Source organism: Ovis canadensis, chromosome 2, assembly GCF_042477335.2.
Source record: "Ovis canadensis isolate MfBH-ARS-UI-01 breed Bighorn chromosome 2, ARS-UI_OviCan_v2, whole genome shotgun sequence".
Lineage (NCBI taxonomy): Eukaryota > Metazoa > Chordata > Mammalia > Artiodactyla > Bovidae > Ovis > Ovis canadensis.
Window position 1 is genome coordinate 137709698 of NC_091246.1, and position 22744 is coordinate 137732441.

Below are 22744 nucleotides of genomic sequence, written 5' to 3' on the forward strand. Positions count from 1 at the left end.
CTTTGTTTTGCTAGGAGCAAGTTCAATCCAAAAGATAATTAAAGTTGGCAGGGTTTTGCAAATAGTGATTTATTTTTGGAACTACAGAGATTTCTTCAGTCAGAGCTCACCAATGAAACTGAGTCACTAGATTTTACTTTAAAATATTTTCAAAATGAATACAGCTACAAAGATAAAGCTATCTGGAATAGACATTTTCTTGTGAAAGTTTAATGTTTGTTAAGTGCTTTGTGGGTCAGCTGTTTACTTTTGTAAGTAAACTTTATACAAATTCTGTTTAGCTATCAAAAAAATCTTGTGAGTGTGTATGTAATGGCTAAACTCTCATAAACTAACAATGTTCTTCATAGAGAAAGTGTATATGTAAGATTTGCAAATGCATCTTTTTTCAAAACCATTACAATAAATTCATTTAAAGCTTTTGTATTCTATCAAATATATTATTGCTGCTGCTAAGTTGCTTCAGTCGTGTCCAACTCTGTGCAGCCCCATAGACGGCAGCCCACCAGGCTTCTCCGTCCCTGGGATTCTCCAGGCAAGAACACTGGAGTGGGTTGCCATTTACTCAGAAATAAATAGTATCTCTAGCTCCTTGATCGGAGAAGGCAATGGCACCCCACTCCAGTACTCTTGCCTGGGAAATTCCATGGATGGAGGAGCCTGGTAAGCTGCAGTCCATGGAGTCGCTAAGAGTCGGGCACAACTGAGCGACTTCACTTTCACTTTTCACTTTCATGCTTTGGAGAAGGAAATGGCAACCCACTCCAGTGTTCTTGCCTGGAGAATCCCAGGGATGGGGGAGCCTGGTGGGCTGCTGTCTACGGGGTCTCACAGAGTTGGACACGACTGAAGCGACTTAGCAGCAGCAGCAGCAGCTCCTTGGTATGAAATATATAGCTTAAGGGATTCTTTTAAAGTCAATATGCTCTAGAAACATGGAGGAAACTTTAACTTATCCAAAAGGGTTTAACAACGATAGCAGCTTAAAAAATAAATTCTTTGTTTTTTTGTTCTCCACCACAGAAACGTGCATGATTTTTAGTTATCAGCTGTGCCATGTGGTCACACCCGCGTGTGCACACACACACACACACACACACAGATTCTCTTTGCAATATTGGTTATGCTATAAGTAATCAGGAATTACTTTGATCTTATTATATTTCCTTCAATGGCATCCATAGATTAGTCTCAGATCTTAGATTAGTGAGGTTATTTGACTTTGCTGAAAATACTCTAGACTTGAGATATTTGGTAGGTTTGCCAGAAAAAATATTGGGAAAAAAAGTCACTGGGAGGGCTTGAGTGAGGCACATGAAAAATTTTGGAATGTGGCTTAAAGTTTTCCATATTTTTTTTCCAGCCTTTTTAATTTGGAGAGAGGAGAAGTAAGGTTACTGGGTAAAAACAGAAAGACGCCCAGTTAAATTTGAACTTTAGATCAATAACAAATAATATTCTCAGTATAACTATGTCTCAAATAGTGCAGATATTAGTGATTTATCTGAAATTCAAGTTTGATGGGGTGTCCTGTATTTTTATATGTTAAAACTGGCAACCCTACCTACACTGTTCAGTTTATGCCCTAAGACATATTATGATTTTGTTGAGGAAAAGACGTAAATTAAGGCCACTAATAATACAAGCAGAGAAGCATATGAGAAATAGACTATTTTCTTTTGAGATTATTTCCTATTGCATGATTCATTAAATATTTGCTGAGTGCCAACTAAGTATCAGGCATTCTCCTAACGACAGGATATCTGTTGGCAACCAAAACCAGATTTGATCCTTGCCTTCATGGTGCTTGCAGTCTAGAGGGGGAGGCAGGGGACAAACAAGCTAACACATAACTCCAACTGTGATAAGTGGTGTGACGGAAACAGCCTGGGAACACAGAGAGTAATGGTGAGTGAGCTGGTTTCTCAAGGCACTGACTGAAGACCTCATTGAAGAGGTAACATTTAGCCTAATTTCAGAAGGATGAAAATATCAACCAGGAGATAAGGGCATATAAGGCTCTAAGATGGAAAAGAGTGTGGTATATAGAAAACCCAAAAGGAGGTGAGCATGTCCAGGGAATGCAGCACATGCCGTGTGATTTGAGAGGCCGCTGGGGACCACATCGCGATGTTATTCTAAGTGTTACCGGAGTCGCTGATGACTGATGAGTTTTCAGCTGGAGGATGGCAAGATCTGATTTATATTTCTTAGGTATCACTCTGGCTGATGTATGCTAAAGAGATCAGGAGGGGTCAGGGTAGAAAGATTATTGTCAGGGCCCAGGTAGGAGAGGATGGTGGACTGGATCTGGGTAGTGGTGGTGAAACCGGAAAGAGTCAGGATACAGGAGTGGAAATGGCATGTTGTTCCCCTGGATTCAGTGTGAGCGAAAGAGGGAGGGGAATATCAAGGATCACCCTCAGGTTCTTCTGCTTTAAATAACTGATTGGATGAAGTTTCATCATGTTGCTGGGAAGACTGGGAGAAAAAAAGATTAGTGACATCCGTTTCCCATGGCTCCTGTAACGAGTTAGCACAAACTTTGTGGGTTAAAACAACAGACAGAACTTTATTATCTTGACGTTCTAGACGTCAGAAGTCTGAAATGGCTCTCCTTGAGCTAAAATCAAAGTGTGAGTAGGCTGTGTTTCTTCTAGGGGAGGCTCTGGAGGACAGTCTGTTCCCTTGCCTTTTCTAGTTTCTAGAGGCTTCCTGCATTTGTGGGCTCATGTCTCCCTTCCGTCTTTAGAGTTAGCAATGGGAGAGTCGATATTGCTCATGTCACATCACTGATTCTGACTCTCCTGCTTTCTTCTTTGACTTATAAAGATTCCTGTGACTACATTAGGTTCACCTAGATAATCCAGGATCATCTTCCTATCTACAGGTTAGCTGATGAGCATCCTTAAATCCGCTGGCACCTAAATTCCCCCTTGCCATGTAACATAAATATGTGCACGTTTCAGGGACTGGGATGTGGCCATCATGAGGGGACGAGGAGCATCATTCTGTCTACTAAAGATGGGAAAATCAGTGGGCATGTTTAGGCATATTAAATCTGAGATGCTACTGAGTCAGCCAAGTTGGAAGTTAGTGATGTAAACAGCAGGATATGTGAGTTTGAAGCTCAAGGAGAGATTAGGGCTAAATTTGAACGTTGTCAGCCTACAGATGACATATAAGGTCATGAGCATGTGTGACATTCCTGAAGAAGAGACTGAGTAAGTGTCTCCGTTTAGAGTTCAAGTAGAGGAGGCAGGCTAAAAGAGAACACAGAGAAAGAACAGACAGGACTGTGGAATGACAACCAAGATCGCGTGGTGCCAAGAGGACCCTCTTCAAAAACGGCAAGAGCAATCACCTGCATTCAGAGTTGCTGCGAAATACATTTGCAGAGAGATTTGATAGCAAGAAATCGAAAACCCTGATACAAGCTGTTTCAGTGAAATTATGAGGGAACAACCAAAGCTGATGCAGTTTGAGGAGTAAATGGACGTGATCCCTGACCACAGGTGATGAGGGAAAGTCCGATGTGTCCTCACAGCCTTTGTAGATGCCCATTAGGAAGAGTGACACCTTTGATCGGAGGCTTTGCTACAGTAAGAAGCTAGGAGCTAAGCAAGGTCACTGTTGTGTATTTCTGTCTGGTCAGGGTTGCGTGGTATCTACAACGATGGTATACGTGAAAGGGGCACAGATGTTACTAGGGTCTCATTGCTGTGCTCTGTGTGTAAAGCAAATCCTGAGGGTGACTGCAACAATGACACACGATTACCTTCCTGATGCATTCCAGGAAACCCTTTAGGACCAAACTGCAGAAACTGCTTGGAAGGATAAAATCAGAGCATTCTCTAGCAGGGCGCAAGGATCTCTTGTCCTGAGGAATCTGCTTTGCTGGCTTGTTGCCCTTCTAGGGATTCTCTGAGGGGACAATGTCGCCTCTTCCTAGACTGCACTTTACCAAAGGGCCTGCTCCTGCATGAACAAGGTACTCTTACTAGCTGATGATACATCCCTGCTCACCAACAAGAGACTGTCAGTTTCAGAAGAAAGGTATGACTTTACTTTTCAGAGGAAAATATGCACTGAGATTCTCTAAAGCTGTAGTTGAAGAGGGATTTAACCTTTCTCAGATTGATTTGACATTTGTATAGATTAAGGATGGAACTGGCAGCATCTGTAGACTACATACATTGTGTTTGCGTGTGCATATGCCTCATAACATCCAGTATTGACTCAAGGAAATGTGAGTTTATCTGTTCTGCAGAACAATAAGTCTGGAACAAGGCAGACCAGGGTCGGCTTCATTTCTCTTTCCCTCTCTGCTCTAGATCTATAACAAGGCATCTGTTCACGCTTATGGCCATAACCTCAGAGGTAACAGATTTTGCTGCATGTCTAGGCCTTACAGCTGTTTTCCAGGGAAAACAAAGAAAGGATACAGGCAGACCCAACACTCCCACATATATTTCGTCGATCAGAGGAATGTCACACGGCCACCCCACATGACCACCCCTGGTGGCAGTGAGTCTGCCAATTGGGTTTTTGATTTTCAAACTCTATCAGTAAGTTAAGATGCGATGATAAAGCACAAAAGCTGATTTCTTGCTCATGTGACACAGCATCGGCAGTGTGTTGGCTATGGCTCAGCTCCATGCATCTTCTTCCCCTGGAGACCCAGGCTGAGAGGGGTAGCACCTCTCAGGGCCATGCCCTTCCCATGGTGGAGGGAAGAGGATATGGCAGAACCACATGATGGCTCTTAAAGGCTATTCTCAAAGGTGGCACCATCACTTTCCTCCACCACCGATTGACTAAAATTAATCATATACTTAGGCTGATGTCCATGAAACAGGTAAATATAATCCTCTTACAAAAAACATTGCAGGGGACTTCCCTTATAGTCCAGGGGTTAGGAATCTGCTTTCCTATGCAGGGGACATGGGTTCAATTCCTGGTCAGGAAACTAAGATCCCACATGCAACAAGCTGTGGCCAATTAAAAAGAAAATTGCACATGATTGGGAATAACAATATATCTTTCCTAGAGAACAAAAGCAGGCAAATGAGAATAGACCAGACATGGAAGTTGAGTCAGCAAGTTACAGTGTCTACCGCAGGACACACACATAGACACACACACACAAATATGCACATACATAGATGTGCACACACATACATATACCTTTTGATTTATTTGCATTTCAAAGCGTTTCATGGGAGAAATAGTCACACCTTGGGAGCTGTGGTCTCGAGCCACATCATGTCCCTTGGGTAAAGTAACTACTTATATAAACATCCTAGTATAAAACACGTAGCCTTTAACATGGACTGTCATTCCATTCCTCATTGTAATAGATTTCACTGTACTTGCACAGAAGATAATCTGTATCACAGATGGTTACTGGGAATTTCTCATCATACATTGAAGTGAAGTGAAGTGAAGTCGCTCAGTCGTGTCCGACTCTTTGCGACCCCATGGACTGTAGCCTACCAGGCTCCCCCATCCATGGGATTCTCCAGGCAATAGTACTAGAGGGGGTTGCCATTTCCTTCTCCAGGGGATCTTCCTGACCCAGGGATCGAACCCGGGTCTCCCGCGTTGTAGACAGACGCTTTACTGTCTGAGCCACCAGGGAACCCACTATTATGTCAAGGTGGTATACTTGAACAAAGTTTAGTTTTGTGCCAGGAGAATTTCAGATAATTAAGTCATGTCTAGTTTTTGAAGTTTTTTTTTTTTCCTTTGTTTCTGAACCAGGTGCTATCTTATCATGCAACATGTTCAAAAGCTGAAGTTGACAAGTTTAAGGTAAGGAAGCAAATAGTGTATGAAGTTAAACTTCCCAGGGCTTTTGGACCCTTTGTCTCTTGCCTCTACAACTAGTCCTGCCCACTGGATGTTGGGGAAATAGAACTGAGTAAGGCCCACTTGCATATTTCAGTTTTAGATGGGAAAATGAATTTATGTATAACTGAATGGCTCATTCCTAATCATTTAAGTGATTCAGTGTTTCTTTCTTTCCTTTTTTAAGTATGCAGGATATCAGGGGAAAAAAATCTGTGTAATATGATGAGAATCGGGATGCCTGATTTTGGCATTTGTCTTACTTCTAACTCTCTGTTCACTTAAAATCTTAGGGTGTATATCTTCATCTGTAAAAATAAGTAAAGAGATTAGGATAATACTCGCTACCATTCACCAACTGCTTACTATGGACCAGGTACAATACAAAGCATTCTATCTGTATTAATCTGAGTCTTATACTCCTATGAAGTAGGTACTATTTTACAGATGAGTAAACTGAAGCACAAAGGTATTGAGCAGACAGGCCAATGTCAAACGATTGTAAGGGGTATAGTCAAGCAATCTGGCCTTAGAACTGGAGTCCCCTAACCACTGTGCTACACTGCCACCCAGCAGGACCCCCTTCCAGCTCTGACATGAGTCTCATGTTCCTTTCCCTTTAGTCGCCCCCCTTCCCTTCAAGGCAGGTCAGGATTCTTGCTCCTCTCCCTGCCCTTCTGAGTGGTCAAAACAGGGGAGTATGGGCAACCTGATTTTCCCTCCTTTGGGAAGTTTAGGTGTCTGTCTTTTTCAGAGTTTTGCTGAGGTTCAGAGAATTATCGGGCTTCCCTTGTGGCTCAGCTGGTAAAGAATCCGCCTACAATGCAGGAGACCTGGGTTCAATCCCTGGGTTGGGAGGATGCCCTGGAGAAGGGAAAGGCTACCCACTCCAGTATTCTGGCCTGGAGAATTTCATGGACTCTATAGTCCATGGGGTCACAAAGAATCAGACACGGCTGAGTGACTTTCACTTCACTTCACTTCAGAGAATTATCAGCTAAGTTACTACAATCATAAGAAAAAATGTGTATTTGTAGTAACACTTGATGGTGGCTACTCTTGAGCATGTCATTTGAATGTAAACGCATTCTGTCTTCCCAGGAAAAAATGGCCTGGAGACCTTTGGGCCTCACGATTGAATCAGATTATTAGGGTTCAGTCACACTGCTTAAAAAAAGAAAACAAGGGAAGACCCTAAACTCAGAGCAGGGATGAGGGAATGGCTAGGAAAGTCAGGGAGCAACACGTGGGCAGCAGACAAAGGTGAGCTGCTTGGACTCCATTCAGGGATATGGTTTCTCATGGCTTGGAGAGATGCTTAGGAAAAGACCTGCCGTGAGGACCCAGATCAAGACAGCCACGGTGCCAGTGAGGTGACAGCAGAGAACAGGGGAAACGACGGGGGAACCGAAACCACAGCAGCCAAGGTCTGCTTGCTGTGGAGATCAACAGCCTACGTGTGTGAGCAGCAGCAGGGCAGGGCTTTGCATATACTTTGTTCACTGTTCCGTCTCTACCGCTGTTCACAGTTCTTGGAACATAGCAGCACTCAGTAAATACTTGTCAAATGCACGAATAAATGATTGAATGACTAAATCAACCCCCAGAGCTTTAGTGTTCTATAACGCAAAACAGTTAATTAAGAAAATGTTTAAAACTATGGTGATATATAATTATACTTTATTTATTTTTATATTTACTTTTATAGATTTTGTTGTTTTTTTCTTATTATTGAAGTATAATTACAGTTAGTTTCTGCCATATAAAAAAGTGAGTCAGCTATGTTATGTTTTATATTTTATATATATTATATATGTTTTATAAGCATGCCCATCAAAAATATTAAGGCTTTGTACTTTAATCACATTTAGTTATGTAAACATTCCATATACATATTTTACTGTTTTATATTTTTACTGTTTTATAATTATCATCATTGCTAAAAGATGGAAGGGATAAGCAGGGAGATAAATAGCAAAGCTCATAATGGGCTAAATATGATGGCAAGAGCTATGTGATGTGACTTGTCTAGTCCTGAAGCACCCAAAATCAATAGCTGTCTACTTTCTAAAAGTCCTGCCCTATGTTCAGGCTTAACTCTTTCCTTAGAATAAAGAAAACACATCATCTTGGAATTTGCTGTGCTTTTTTATTTTTAGCTCACAAACATACTGAAAATATGAAGTATTTAAATTTGAGCATTATTTCATCTTAAAATGATCCAGATTATTAACTAAACTGATTTATTCCAGATTTTTATCCTGTAAGATATTAGTGAATATTTTATTAGAATGTAATTGAGATATAGTAGATAATTTTAACTTAGTGGCTTTTTTTTCTTGAAATATAAAGTAAATACAACATTATCATAATTGGTAGCTGATATCTTATAATTGCAGCAATAACATGAAAATGTAGTGGGCTTAAAATAATCCTGCACATAGAAAAGTATTTACTGAAATTTCACACTAGAGTATGTGCAACGGCAGTTTCCTAACATTGTAGCTAAATAACAGTGAATAAGTGCTTTGTTTTACAAATTAATTATGCAGATATTAAAAAATATTATAACCTTGGCTACTACAATAGTTTTTTTTAATGGAGCTGCATGCTAAGTCGCTTCAGTCATGTCTGACTCTTTGCAACCCTGTGGACTGTATCTCTCCAAGCTCCTCTGTATATGTGTATATATATACATATACATATATATATATATATATAATGGGCAGGGGAGCCTGGTGGGCTGCAGTCCATGGGGTCGTGAGGAGTCGGACACGACTGAGCGACTCCACTTTCACTTTTCACTTTCATGCATTGGAGAAGGAAATGGCAACCCACTCCAGTGTTCTTGCCTGGAGAATCCCAGGGACGGGGGAGCCTGGTAGGCTGCCGTCTATGAGGTCACACAGAGTCGGACCCGACTGAAGTGACTTAGCATATATATATACACACATAACTATAGTTATGGAGAAGAGGAGGGAGAGAAAGGAGAAATTTGAAATGTAGAATCAGAGTTATCCATGAGATTTCATACGTGGAAGAATGGCTGAGTTTCAATGTGTTGTATTATACCCAGTTGGGACCAAGCTAGTGATCAGTGATTCAGAGATTAGGTCAGAATTTGGGGAGAAAATGGTTTCACCATCGAGTGCTAAACAGATCTGGAGGTCAAATACTCAGGTCAGACTCCAATTGCAGCCTATGATTCACCACATCTGGGATTCAGACATGTCTTAAAGACCAGTGAGATGTGGTCTGTTTACATGAGAGTCCTCTAAGTAAGAAATTCTTCCTATTGGGAGCTGAGGCCATGGGCTTCAGTGTCTGGAGAATTCCAAGTTCACCATGGAGTCTGCCTCTTGGATTTGTCTCTTACTCCAGCCTACCATGGGTTCATGTTCTCAGCTAAGGACATGAGTGGACACAAAAGGCATGAACTTAATACGCTGCTGCTGCTGCTAAGTCACGTCAGTTGTGTCCGACTCTGTGCGACCCCATAGACGGCAGCCCAGCAGGCTCACCCGTCCCTGGGATTCTCCAGGCAAGAGTACTGGAGTGGGTTGCCATGTCCTTTTCCAATGCATGAAAGTGAAAAGTGAAAGTGAAGTCGCTCAGTCGTGTCCTACTCTTAGCGACCCCATGGACTGCAGCCCACCAGGCTCCTCCGTCCATGGAATTTTCCAGGCAAGAGTACTGGAGTGGGGTGCCATTGCCTTCTCCAGACTTAATATAGTTTCAGTGAATTAAATGCCCCCAAGAGCATAGGGATTCCAGAGTGTCCGTAGCACACAAAAGGATATACAGCAGCCCAATAGAAAGAAGCATTACTATGACCAGAGGCAAGGCGCCTGCCTACCAGTATGACCAGCAGAGGCTGAGGGACTCAGTGCAGACTAAGGGTCACATCTTCAGGACAAGAACCTTCAGAGATGGAGAGCCCAAAATCCTGGAGGGTGTGATACATACCATTAATCACTTTCAATTCACTGTTATCTGTACTCCTAGGTGATATGGCCTAAAGCAACACAGATTGTCTATATGATAAACCTGCAGTGAATCTTCAGTAAGTGTTCATGCTAGGCTGGTACCACCTTACTTTTCTTTGTATCTGATCTTCTGATTTCATACTCTTCCATGTTGGGGATTTCTCTTCCTATTCTAGAATACCATAAGGTGGGGAGCAGTGTTTTCATTTCTGCTTTGTTCTCTTAATCCTATTTCTCCTGTAGGGAAAAGTCTCCATGGGGGTGTGTGGTGGTGGGCAGGGGATGGGTTAAAGAGTGAAAACCTTTCTAGAAGTGTCCCTAGATTGTCTAACCAAAATAAGTAGGTGAAACAACATATAATTAATCATCCAACAATGTCAGAACCTAAGCCCATTTTTTGTCTTTCTGATACATCATTTATACCTTGGGAAACAGTCCTTTCTGTAGAGCCACCTGTGCACAAAAAAGTTTACAGAACTTCCTTGAACTAATGAGTTAAGTTCTTAAGAGTCTGATTCAGGTTATAATATTAATTTATCGTTTAAGGGTTGATCACTCTATGCATTGCATGAGGAAACCAAGATCTAAAGAATGGTTTTTATCCTCATGAACATTACTGATCTTTCTTGAACTTGAAATAAGCAAGATGTGTCCAGAAAAATCTGTGCAGATTCTAATGCCTGTGTACTTCTGCTCTGTGCAAAGAGGAATAGTGCATAGAGACCATAATGACAATTAGATCTCCTTGAAGAGGACTGGTTTAAAGGCTTTTAATAACCTGAAGATGCCAGCTGTGATAACATAAGAAAATGAGTTTAGTGCACCAATTATATGCTCCCATAATTCTATGCACTTTCCTAGGATTCCAATGAAGGCCAAATAGTTATCACTATATATGTCAATTTACCAATTAAAATCAACTCATGGTCATCCTCATGTTATATTGCCACCCTCTATCATCCCTTCTTTCAATTCCAAACTGCAAGGGTTATGGCTACAATCAAAGCTAAACTCGTTTACAGCACTGTTTAACTGCCTCAGTAATTAAACACCAATAACTCACCTTGGATATTTGTGTTTGGACTACCTCTTGCATATTTTAAGTTTTCAATGTTATTGTCTAGGCCACAGATTAATATCCTGGTAAAGTACCGAGAATAGGTACACCCTGTGGACTTTACCTGCAAAAATAGGAATGGCTACATCAAAAATATGGTTTCCTCTGTGAAAAGAATGCCGTGGGCCTGGCTGGGCAATGAGAAGGGCTGTGCTAGCCTCTTCTTTTGTTTTTTAAGTAGTCAAGTTTCAGGAGATGCGTTTGATCCATGAGATAGTCTGATGTTATAATAAGAAATTTCCGCCCTCAGAACCGTCCTTGCTGTCATGCAGGTAGATGTGTATGTCATGGGCCTTGAGCAAGAGTCCCTGCCTGTGCAATGCGCATGCTCAGTTGCCCAGTTATATCTACTCTTTGCAACCCCATGGACTGTAGCCTACCAGGCAGACTGTAGCCTGTCCATGGGATTTCCCAGGCAAGAAAACTGGAGTGGGTTGCCATTTGCTTCTCCAGGGGATCATCCCAACTCAGGGACTGAACTTTCATCTCCTGGTTGGCTGGCAGATTCTTTACTGCTGAGCTGCCGGTGAAGCCCTGCCTGCACAAAGGAGGCAGTAATTGGGACTGACCCCCCACCTGGCTGGCAGGTGCATGGGCTGCTGTTTAGGAATTGAGCCTCCAGAGGGCGCACCTTTTTCTAGTTGCAGGAAGGCAGGACATGTGCTGGCCATTACCTTTCCAATCTCCTTTGAGTGGAAAAGCCCAAGCCTTACAGCCACTTGTTGTAGAGGACAAATGCACCGTGTAGGGGGCCTAGAACCTTGACATTTACCCAATGCCAGGTGATGCGGCGGGGGAGGAGGGGAGAGCGGGGGAGGGCCTGGGACGCCTGTCCCCCACCCCAATCAGCAGGGAGCACCTTCCAGCTCCTCTTCCACAGGCGGGCTACCTTTGGGAATCTCAATAGCAGTGACCTTCCAGTTCACTCCAGCTTATTTCTAAGCTTGTTTATAGATGACCACACAGCATTATGAATGGAATTTGGGTATTATCTTACACCTAACCTATTCTGTCTCTTCTCTGAGCCCCCAACCTCTTGAATCAGGCGGGTTGTTTTGACTTTAAATAGGATTTATGCCAAGTTTAATATCTGAGTTTTTTTTTTTTTTTCATCAGTGAAATTTATTGAACCTTCAGCAGGAAATTGACTGTAGGGGACACGGCTGAGTCAGCACCTTAAAGGGCACATCCTGCTCCTAAGGCAGCAGCCTGAGCTGATGGCCTCGATGCTTAGGACAGGACCATAAATATGTGGGTGCCTTGTGTTCAGATGTCTGCGTGTTCATATGGGGTTCTCTTTATGAATTGTCTCTTAATCCAGTGCTACATCAGAGAAAAGATGGCTATACTTTGTCACTCTTGAGTATTGAAAATATTGGGGGAGGGAGGTCATGGAAGAGAAGGCAGGGCTGCAAGTCCAGGCTGACCTTTTCTCCTGCTGAACTAAGCGGCTCTGCTTGGAGGGCTCTGCAAGGACCCACCTGGTCAAGTACATCCTGTGGTGACCCTGACCTCCTCTCAGATCACCTTAAATAGCCACTGTCTGTCACTTCTTTCCATTTGAAAACTGTCTCCCAGAGGACACTCTGCGTATCTGCTTTTCTTGGGAGAAGATTCTCCCATCTTCTCTCCTCCACCTATTGAACCCACACAGTGGGTTCAATTGCATTCCTCACTTGAGGACCCAGGGAGTCTGAGTCTGAGGGAATGTAACCAAAGGCAGTTCAGTTTTCATTTCAGAGCAGTGACAGCCCTGCCCATCCAGGGAAGACAGCTTGGAGGGCAACAGGGAGGCCAGTTAGAGCCCCACACAGTGAAGGGAACTGTAAAGGCCAAAGGGGTCAGAAGCGTCCAGAACACTAGGGCCTCTGGGCCTGGATCACTCTCCCTTCTTTCTGGTTTTCTCTAGTTAGAGCCATCAGCAACTACAGAGATGGAATCGGAACTAAAGAATTGATAGCCCCTCACTTCAGAGATGGGCTTCCTCGATGGCTCAGCGGGTAAAGAATCTGCCTGCCAAGCAGGAGAAGGGGCTTCCCTGGTGGCTCAGCGGGTAAAGAATCTGCCTGCCAAGCAGGAGAAGGGGCTTCCCTGGTGGCTCAGACAGTAAAGAACCTGTCTGCAATGCAGGAGACCTGGGTTCAATCCCTGGGTCAGGAAGATCCCTGGAGAAGGGAATGGCTACCTGCTCCAGCGTTCTTGCCTGGAGAATTCCATGGATAGAGGAGCCTGGTGGGATATAGTCCGAAGGGTCGCAAAGAGTCGGATATGACTGAGCGCTAAGCACAGGCACACTTCAATGATATGGGCGGGGCTCAGCCATCACAGGGGTCTCTTCACTTTACCCAGAAACTGTGAACTCCTGACGCGTATGCTCCCCTCACCCTCCTCTTCAGAAGCCCGCTATGGACGTGACTGTACAGTTATCTTTGAGTCCTCATGCCCCCCGCTTCCATGTGCTGTTCCCTCCATTCTGACTTGGAACATCTCTGATCATCGCAGTCACTGTAGTTCACATCCTCCTTTTCTCTCATGCCGACGTTCACTACGCAGCGCTCTCCTGTCCGGGCTCCCTGCTCCACCCCCAGATGTGTCCCGAACACGGCTGCCAGATCAGCAGCACTCTTATGTTGGTGCCCGTTTCCTTCTCACAAAGCTTAGCATCTTCTTTAAGTCTTTAGAGTCCATCACTTCAACTTTCTTTAAATGGGCTTTAAAAGTGCCCTGAGCTCTAACCTCCAGTTCACTTTTCCAGCCTGTTTCTCATGCTCCCACTTACCGACCCTTCACAGGAGCTGTAGTTGATGTTTCCAGTGCATACTCTGCCCTTCCCTATCTTTGTTCCCATCCCCATTCCTCTGTCTGCATACTTAAAGCCTCTGCAATCCGTCTGATCCTGCTCAATTGCCCTCCCCCATGAAGCTGTTCTCACTGTCCTTCAGGCAAAAGTGATCTGCTCATTCTTTCATTGTACTTATCATGTCTACCTTGTGATATAAATCTTTGTGCACCTGTCATCTGGTTAAACTAGGAGAATTTTTAGGTGAGAATACCCTTGTCTAATTCATTTTTGTAGCCCTTAAATCACCTAAAACCAAGCCTTGCTCCTGGTGCTGAAGAAATCGCTACCAACTGACCAATTCATTGATCTGTTTGCAATTTTGATGGCAGAGGAAGTTACAACATGTGAGTAGAATTCTGAAGCAGGGCTCTATGACAATGAGAAGGCTGCAAATCCTCTCAGCCCCTTGTTTTAAGTTCTTGATTTTTAATTTCCTGGGTTTCCCATGAAACATTAAGTATATGAAAATAAAAGGATTCTTTGTCTTTGCTTAAGATGTTCTCTTTGAGTATTCAGTAATGACAATATCTGTCCTTCCCTCGTCTACAGTAGGGCAAACGTTCTTTGCCATTAATTCTTGGTTAATTCAGCAATTTAATATTATAGAAATTGCTGAAGTGAGATTCTTTATTCATATGTCCCATTACCACTACTCTGCTGACTAAATTCTTTAAGACTATTATTTTCTTGAATCTTGAGATTTCTAATTCTCTTTAATTTGTATGGTTCTATATTCTGTCCCTTCTACCTATTTTTGAAATTATGTACCACTTTGATAATTCTGTATGTTTTCTCTCAGTTGAAAATGGATTGATTCAAAATCTTACAAGCATGTACAAATCATCATTGTGTTGGTTCCAATGCACCATCTGAAACATGAAGTCAGGACACACTGTCTGGTCTAAGGGTTTTCTACAGTCTTAGTAGCCAGAGCTCCCCTTTTAAGACCGTCTTAAGGCTGCAGACACAGTAAAATAAGAAGGAGCAAAGATGGAATCAGACAAAGCAGCCCCTAGACCTCCTGGCTCATTTAAAATTTCCAGGCCTCAGATTTCCAATCTGAAAAACAAAGCGATCTCCAGCCATAACATGCTATCACTTTACGAGCTTGTAAAACTTATATGTAGGAGGGAAAGGGAAAATAAAACACAAAGCAACATAAAGTTGACAAAACATTTTGGGGTCCTTAGAGTTTCTAAATACCCAGTTTTAAATATGAGCTCTATTTAAAAATGTGAGTATTTGGTAGAAGACTTGGCTCAACTTGATGTAATTATATAAGTGAGTTCCTAAGCCCACCATGTCTCTGTTATTTGAATGGTAATATAGTATACAGCTGGGTCTTCCCCAGTGGCTTAGCAGTAAAGAATCTGCCTGCAATGCAGGAGCCGCAGAAGACATGGGTTTGATCCCTGGGTCAGGAAGATCCCCTGGAGGGAGGGCATGGCAACCCACTCCAGTACTCTTGCCTACAGAATCCCATGGACAGAGGAGCCTGGTGCACTACAGCCCAGGAGGTTGCAAAGAGTCGGAATGACTGAGCCACTAAGCCCAGCACATCCCAGTACAGGCCGCGCTGCTGGTAAAGGATCCGTCTGCCTTTGCAGGAGACACAGGAGGTGCGGGTTCAGTCCCTGGGCTGGGAAGATGTGCTGGAGGAGGAAATGGCAGCTCACTCCAGTATTCTTGCCTGGAGAATCCCATGGACAGAGGAGCCTGGCAGGCTACAGTCTATAGGGTTGCAAAGAGTTGCACATGACTAAAGTGACTTAGCATGCACGCATAGTATACAACAATACTTGTGCAGACGATAAGTGATTATTTTAGGGAAGACAAGAATCTCAGTCTCATCAAATAAAAACTTACACTTGTGCCACCTCTAAATGTTTAGTAATATCTTAAGTAATGACTCAGCAGTGTAGAAAAACCTTTTCTCTCATCTGAGTCTCATAAGCTCTTGGTGAGGGCTGCTTTATTACAGCTGCATTTTACATGTGAGACAACAAGCACCAAAGCACCAGAGAGAGCAATGCATGTACTTGGCTTTGATTTTTTCCCTCCAGTGTTTTGTTTTGATTTGGAAGACAGTTCTTCTTTTTAAGTAGCTGAATAGGAAAATGTAAACAATATCATGGAATTTTATGTTGAAGTCACTTCTCTTGATTTAACTTTTATCTTGGAACTTTTGGGGCATTTCAACAGCCTGGGTACCAAACAAGCATGAATGGGGGATGATGTCTGAGAAAAAAAGAATTTTTTTGGCTGAATTTAGGCATTTAAAAAGAAGAGACTTGTCATGGTATTCTTTGGGCGATCAATATATTTTGTTATTAACTATTTTATTAGAAGCGTCTCTTTGTATTGTGGTTGTGCCATCCACGTGACTTCTTGCCCTAGGGTTTCACACTGCTTAGAAACCTAAGGAAATTGGAAATAGCAAACGTTATGAAGATATTGCATCATTTCAGCAAGAGGGTGTATGATCCATTATTCTGACATCTTGCTTGTCTTCTTTACAGTCTGATTGGTTATCTAGCTGTATAGAAATCTCTCGACATCTGGAAAGCTCAAAGGAAAAAAGAGCAGACCCACTTTATTATCCTGTGCTCTCCAGGCCTGCCAAGTACCTTATAAGAAAGATAACAGGGATATGAGATTGCAAACATCAGTTTAATGATAAAGCACTTGTCAGGAGACAAAGTCTTATGTTTAAGGCATGAGAACTCATGAGCTAGAGACTATTTGGGGAAGATATGAAGTAAAGAATGTGAGGCTGGGCTGATGTTTGTATGGTATTTCCTAGGGTGATGTATGACATTAGGGACATCACAGGCGGTGATCTGCATATGTGCACGGTGATGACTGTAACCCAAGACATTGATGGTAAAACTTTGAGGCTTTTTAGCAGTTACTCTGAATTAATCTCTGAATACTGCCCCAACTTGTGTGTGTGTGTGTGTGTGTGTGTGTGTGTGTGTTTGAGTGCACTTCAGCTTAAAACAGATAGTCAGGTGATTTGGAGCTTCAACTCTGGCTCTAGAATAAAGATCCTGTGGCTTTCATTGTTCCCAAAGTGAAAAGCCTACAGAAAAATCTTCAAGAAAACAAGATCTGAGATGAAACACTTTGGCCACTGGGTGCCATCCTTGCTCCACGCAAGGATTTGCTGAGCTGCCTTTCTAGGAAAATGGTTAAAACCCAAAAGACAGCAATTTAAAAGCAATTCCAAGATATAATAATGTTTGTGTGTGTGCATGACCTGGAATATGTTAGTGACACAGGCAGCTTATTCATTTGCCCAGGCGCGAGGCCAAAGAAGTGGGAAGAATCTCAGTTCAGCCTTTTCACCAAAGCCTGGTCCAAGCTGTCCGCCGGCTCTGTCCTGGCCAGTGGGTGGCAGGGAGCTGACAGTGAGGTGGTGATGATGGCGAGGGGGTGCAGTGGGTCTCAGGGAGTCAGCTCTCAGACGCTCCACTAATTATCTTTACTGCTGTGTGTAGCGCTGCCCGTGACAGGGCTTGAACCTCGACATCTGTGGGACTGTGCTGTCCCCTCAGATGCAGCCCTTTCATGACCAGACCCGGTGGACCTTTTCCTCACTCTCCTTCCTAGGAATGCTGCTCGATGGTGAAATAGTGAATCTATTTCTGGTCCTTTTTGTCTCCCTAGAAGCAATTCATGGAGTTCATACAGATACCACCTCAGAACCCCCGTAGTCAATAACATAGTATCTGTGCAGGATTTTTCCATCTTTGTATTAGACACTTCTATACAGAAAACCCAAGAAATTAAACTTGGCATTATCAAGAATGGCCACAGGGACTATTCTCTGGCTGTCATGTAATGAAAGGCTGATGTTTTCATCCAGGGTCTCAAACATTTGGTTGGGATTAAAAGGATTTAGGGTGTGAACAAGAATTTTAATAAAAATTGAAAATCGGTCAGTCACACTGTAACAGAGAAAACCCTAGAATCCTTTCTGTGAGATCACACTGTGGATGGGGTCCAAAGTCAAGATAGATTTTGCCTCATTCCCCCAGGTAGGGAACCGTGCAGCTGGCCTCCTAGTTGGCCCTCGAAGGTGACACAGTGATTCCTACGGGGACTTCTTTAGATTCACTGTAATCAAATCCATACCCGCATGAAAGGACAAAGGGTGAGAAGGGCTGATGAGAACTTACCAAAGGGCAGGCTCTCTTCAACCTATCCCGGGATAAAGGCTTATATACTATTCTGCTGTTAAGCATCTCCAGGTGGATGGGCTTTAGAATACATTTTCTAGGCTTACTGTAGGATAACCTGATGCCAATCATTTTCTAAAGATTGCTGTTCGCTCAAAGCAGTGCTATTATAGCTGTAGCATTCTTGCTGATCCCAAGTGCTTTCATAACTCTTATTTCATTGAATGTTAACAGGCCTTTAAAGAAGCCTTGGTGGCCGTATCCTATTTATGGATTGGGCAGCTGAGGGAGAGACAGCTCACTGCCAGTTTGGGGGGGCATGGCTTCTCACTGCTGAGTTCCTTCCCCTCGACTCTCCTGCTCAGCACCTGTGCAGTCCCCTCCGTGTGGCAGTCACCTGGAAAACAACAAAGGTTTCATGAATGTTTTACCATGTGCCAGGTCTGTTTCCAGTGCCTTACCTATAGTAGCTCATTTAATCCTCAGAAAACCCCAGCATTATTTTTCATATTTTCTAGATGATGAAACTGGGGTACAGAGAAATGCCCAATTAATTATAGTGTACAGATTTTTAAAAAAACAAGGTGTAAGTTGTCACGCTGAATTTGTTATATTCCCTTTCAAAATGATGTGGAACCCTGTTTGTTTTCGGTTTTCTGGTCCTGGCTTGACCCTATCCTTATAGTCAGATTATGAATCTTTCTGTAACCGTGGCTTAGTTCCTTAATAGACGAGTTCAAATTTCAATAGTCTCTGATGCGGCTGTTTGGATTGGTTGGTTGGATTTTAAGCTTACATAGTCTGTGAGGTTACCTGGCCCTACTGTTTCAGCAAGGACTCTTTCTCTGCCTTCAGCGTTCTGAAAAAGCAACTTCAAGGGTGAGGTCTGTGAGATCAAAAAGCAATTTTCCCCACAAAGGGAAAATCCCAAACATATCTCGTGCTGAATGATCCCATTCCTCTCGCTCCTGGGTTTATTTTCCTCACATACACTGTAATTCATCTTAGGCCTTTCCAGAGGTGGAAGGGAGTTCTGTGAAAACCAAGCTTGGTGATGGTTTCTGCAGCAACAGGTGGCCATCCTCACCCCTGGGCTTACATTTGTCAAACAACTCCATGAAGCACTGACGCTGGATCCTAAGGGAGGATACTTTATATACTTCCCCTCACCGTCCAGAGGAAAGCCCTAGAACTCCAAAAGAGAAAGACAAGAGGGAGAGAGGCTTTCTGTGAGTTCGTTGCTCCAAAATGAAAAATCATGGGAATCTGTCTCCCTTTAAAGCCATAGAGAAATTTATGCTCCTGCCTGAAACATCTTTCAAATCATCCATGACCTCTTTAAAAATAGCTTTCCTCTGGTTCTCTGAGAAGTTATGTGTGAGAGCAGAGGCTGGTTATTTTGATAACCCCCCTAAACACCAAAGGTCCACGTGTCATATTTTGGGGGGATATCTCTGTGTTTGCTGGGCAACATTCAGCATCTCCTCCACTGGAGCTTTATGCAGAGAGAGCCTGCACCGTAATTCTCTCAGGAGGAGGCAGGATTGCTTAGGGTGTGAGGTCCCAGGTAAATACTCCTCTACATGTAAGCTCAGAGTTCCTCCCGGGAAACGCTACAAACCGGAGTGTGTGTGTGCATGCGTGCTCAGTTGCAACCAATTCTTTGCAGTCCTCTGGACGGTAGCCCCCCAGGCTCCTCTGCCTATGGGATTCTCCAGGCAAGAGTACTGGAGTGGGTTGCCACGCCCTCCTCCCGGGAATCTTCCCGACCCAGGGATGGAACCTGCGTCTCTTGCGTCTTCCTGCCTTCTCAGGCAGATTCTTTATCACTGAGCCACCCGGGAAGCCCCAAACAAGAGTACAGGAAGATCTGCCCCCTGAGATTAGACTCAAGAAGCCACCTGACCGCTCCTGGTATGGGCAGCAGCAAGCACCTGGATATGTCCTCAAGCCAAATGGGCAGACCACATCACAGCAGCACTGAGCCCCTGGTTGCGCTGACTGCAGCCTGGCTTTGCTTTATAAAGGAGTCAGCATGGCTTCTATCAGGGCCTAAGTTTCTCATCTTTCAGCAGCTCCCTCTAGAAAGAACTGTTACCAAGTTCCAGTCTGGAGAATGTTAGGGAACTTTTCCACTTGGTCTGGTTTGGGCCGAGTGCCCATCCCAGGGCCAATCAACTGTGCCAGGGCATAGTCACTGAAGAACATGTTGGCTCCCAGGTGCAAACATGGTGTGAGTGGAAGAAGGACCAGTGCCCCCGAGAGGAGAACAGTACTGGGTGGACAGTGTTGCAGCTGTCCTTCACACGGGAGCGTATCTGCATGGCACTCTCAGATTCCCTGACACAAAGGGGAGGTGCTCACAATTCATACTTTGCAGACACTGGGTGACCCCTGCCAGTGACCTACTTGCTGAAGTTTCTCAAGAGACTTTGTCTAAATCACATTATTTAAAAAAAAAAAATTATGTCCTTAAAGCATTTCTGTATCCACAGCTAATCCCACTGATGGTCACCCTGATTTGGCTCTCAAACTCACCCAAATCTGATAAGGCAAATAAATATATCTTCTAGATATGTACCAATTAAATTGGCCCAGGAATTCCTCTTTAACAACTGCTTCAGAATCTGGTCATCGCGTTAACAGCATCTTTCTATTGCACGTGGACACTGGAGGCTCTGATGTATACTATAACCAGAAAAGTCCCCTTCAACAGGATCCACCAATAATCCACAGATACGTTCTGGAATAGTTTTTTCATGAACTAATTAGGACCTGCTGTTGCTGCTGCTGCTGCTGCTAAGTCGCTTCAGTCGTGTCCGACTCTGTGCGACCCCATAGACGGCAGCCCACCAGGCTCCCCCATCCCTGGGATTCTCCAGGCAAGAACACTGGAGTGGGTTGCCATTTCCTTCTCCAGTGCAGGAAAGTGAAAAGTGAAAGTTAAGTCGCTCAGTCATGTCCGACTCCTAGCAACCCCATGGACTACAGCCCACCAGGCTCCTCTGTCCGTGGGATTTTCCAGGCAAGAGTACTGGAGTGGGGTGCCATTGCCTTCTCCAATTAGGACCTACTGAATGATTAATCAGATCAAAGTCTAACATCCCTATGTCTGATGTTTGAAACTCACAGTAAAATAGTTCAATTCCTAATCTACTTCCTGGCCTCATTAGAATTCAATTAGTAGAAGGACATTCTTTCCTAGAGGCTCTTTGGCAGATTTGTGTATGAACAGTTAACCTGGTGTTAGCAAAAGCAGTTATTTGTATCCAAACAGCTCTCTGGCAGCAGAGAGAATCCCAAAGCTGTTTAGACAAGACTTTGCTTGTCCTCCCACCAGGATGCAAATATTTTAAGTGGACAGAGAGGGATAAAATGCAGTCCATGCTGATCCCCACCCTGACCACATCCTGTGGCTGCCGGATATTTGGACTTGAAGGTCAGGGGAGGAAGGTGAAGGAAGGGGCGCTGGAGACAAGGAGACAAAGAAAAATTTTAAAGGCCTCCTGACAGTGTTTAAATTATTTCCCTGAATAAACAAGTCTGGATTTTAAAATGTATCAACACACAACTACAAAAGATATGGAGAAATGCACATATATTTCTAGGTAGATCTGCTAATCAGACCATGAAAAGCAGGATATTGAGGGTAAGACAACCTTGAGGGTTTTTTTTTCTTTCTTTTTTCCCATAACTGTTCTTCAGATGCCTAAATGTAGACTCAGGGAGATTTATTTTTCTTCCACAGGGTATGTTATAGTTGTCACTCAGCCTTGAAATAGTTTTCCTCTCCAGTGGAACATCAGGCCAGTGATATATTTGCATAGCTGTTCCCACCTGTCACTCATGTCAGCCTCACGCGTCACCATGCATAGAATGCTCAACCAGCCAATGGCAGGTTTTTAAGCTGCTGCATTTACAGGACATGTTTTCAAAATATTCGCAGTCACCCAGCAACAGGAAAAGGCATTTCATTGGCTCCCTCCCTGTCAGCTAGGAAAGACAACAATCCAGATGGACTTTAGCTGTGAAGAACAAGATGAGGCAGTGGGAAGGTGGGGAGGCTAGATGCCTGAATACCCGAGCCTCTCGGTGACAGATGTGATTGTTTATCAATACAAAGCATGATGCTTTTGTCCTCCCCACCCCCAGTAAATAAAAATCCAATGTTAAAAAATAACACTGTCATGGGGCACACAGTTTTCATCTGCAGGGTCATAAGGATGCATAAAAGATCAGCCTTGGCCCCCAATGTTATCTGCCCGATCAAAGGAAGTCTGCTGAACATGGAGCCTTCATGAGAAATAAATGCGGGCTTTTTGCTATGGAAACAATTAGCCTGTCTCTGCTAGAGGTGAGATGCCATCTCTAGCGGGTATTCTAAATGCGATATAGATCCCTTAGGTTACTTTACCAATATCTGAGCTTGTGAATTATTTTGCTTTTAGAAAGTTCTACCTCCTCTTCAGGCTACCTCTCCCCCAACCCACCCAACTCCCCACCCAGAGAAGAATCAAGGAGAGAGCCAAGGAACAAATCGAGGTGACCTGGGCCCTGAGCAGCAAGCTATCTGGCCACCCCAGGCTCCTCCAGTTTCCCCTTCACATGGTCCTGTGCAAACCACACGGGAAGACAGGATTTTCTCTTTGTTTCTGCACTTTTGTTGTGACTATGGGACAGCAAATTAATATTGACTGCATGCATAGGTGAAATCAAAGCAATTAGAGAACCGAAGAGCAAATCAAAGCTCCAAAAAGAACTCGCTGTA

General features: G+C 43.6%; 1 protein-coding gene across 1 annotated transcript in view; it reads left to right on the forward strand.

Annotated features, from left to right (window-relative positions):
* Positions 1–22744, forward strand: part of PDE11A (phosphodiesterase 11A) — a 429146-nt gene that overhangs the window by 273609 nt on the left and 132793 nt on the right. Inside the window, exon 10 of the mRNA XM_069577105.1 lies at positions 5764–5814. Coding sequence (XP_069433206.1) covers positions 5764–5814 — 51 coding nt within the window. The remainder of the gene's footprint in view (positions 1–5763; positions 5815–22744) is intronic.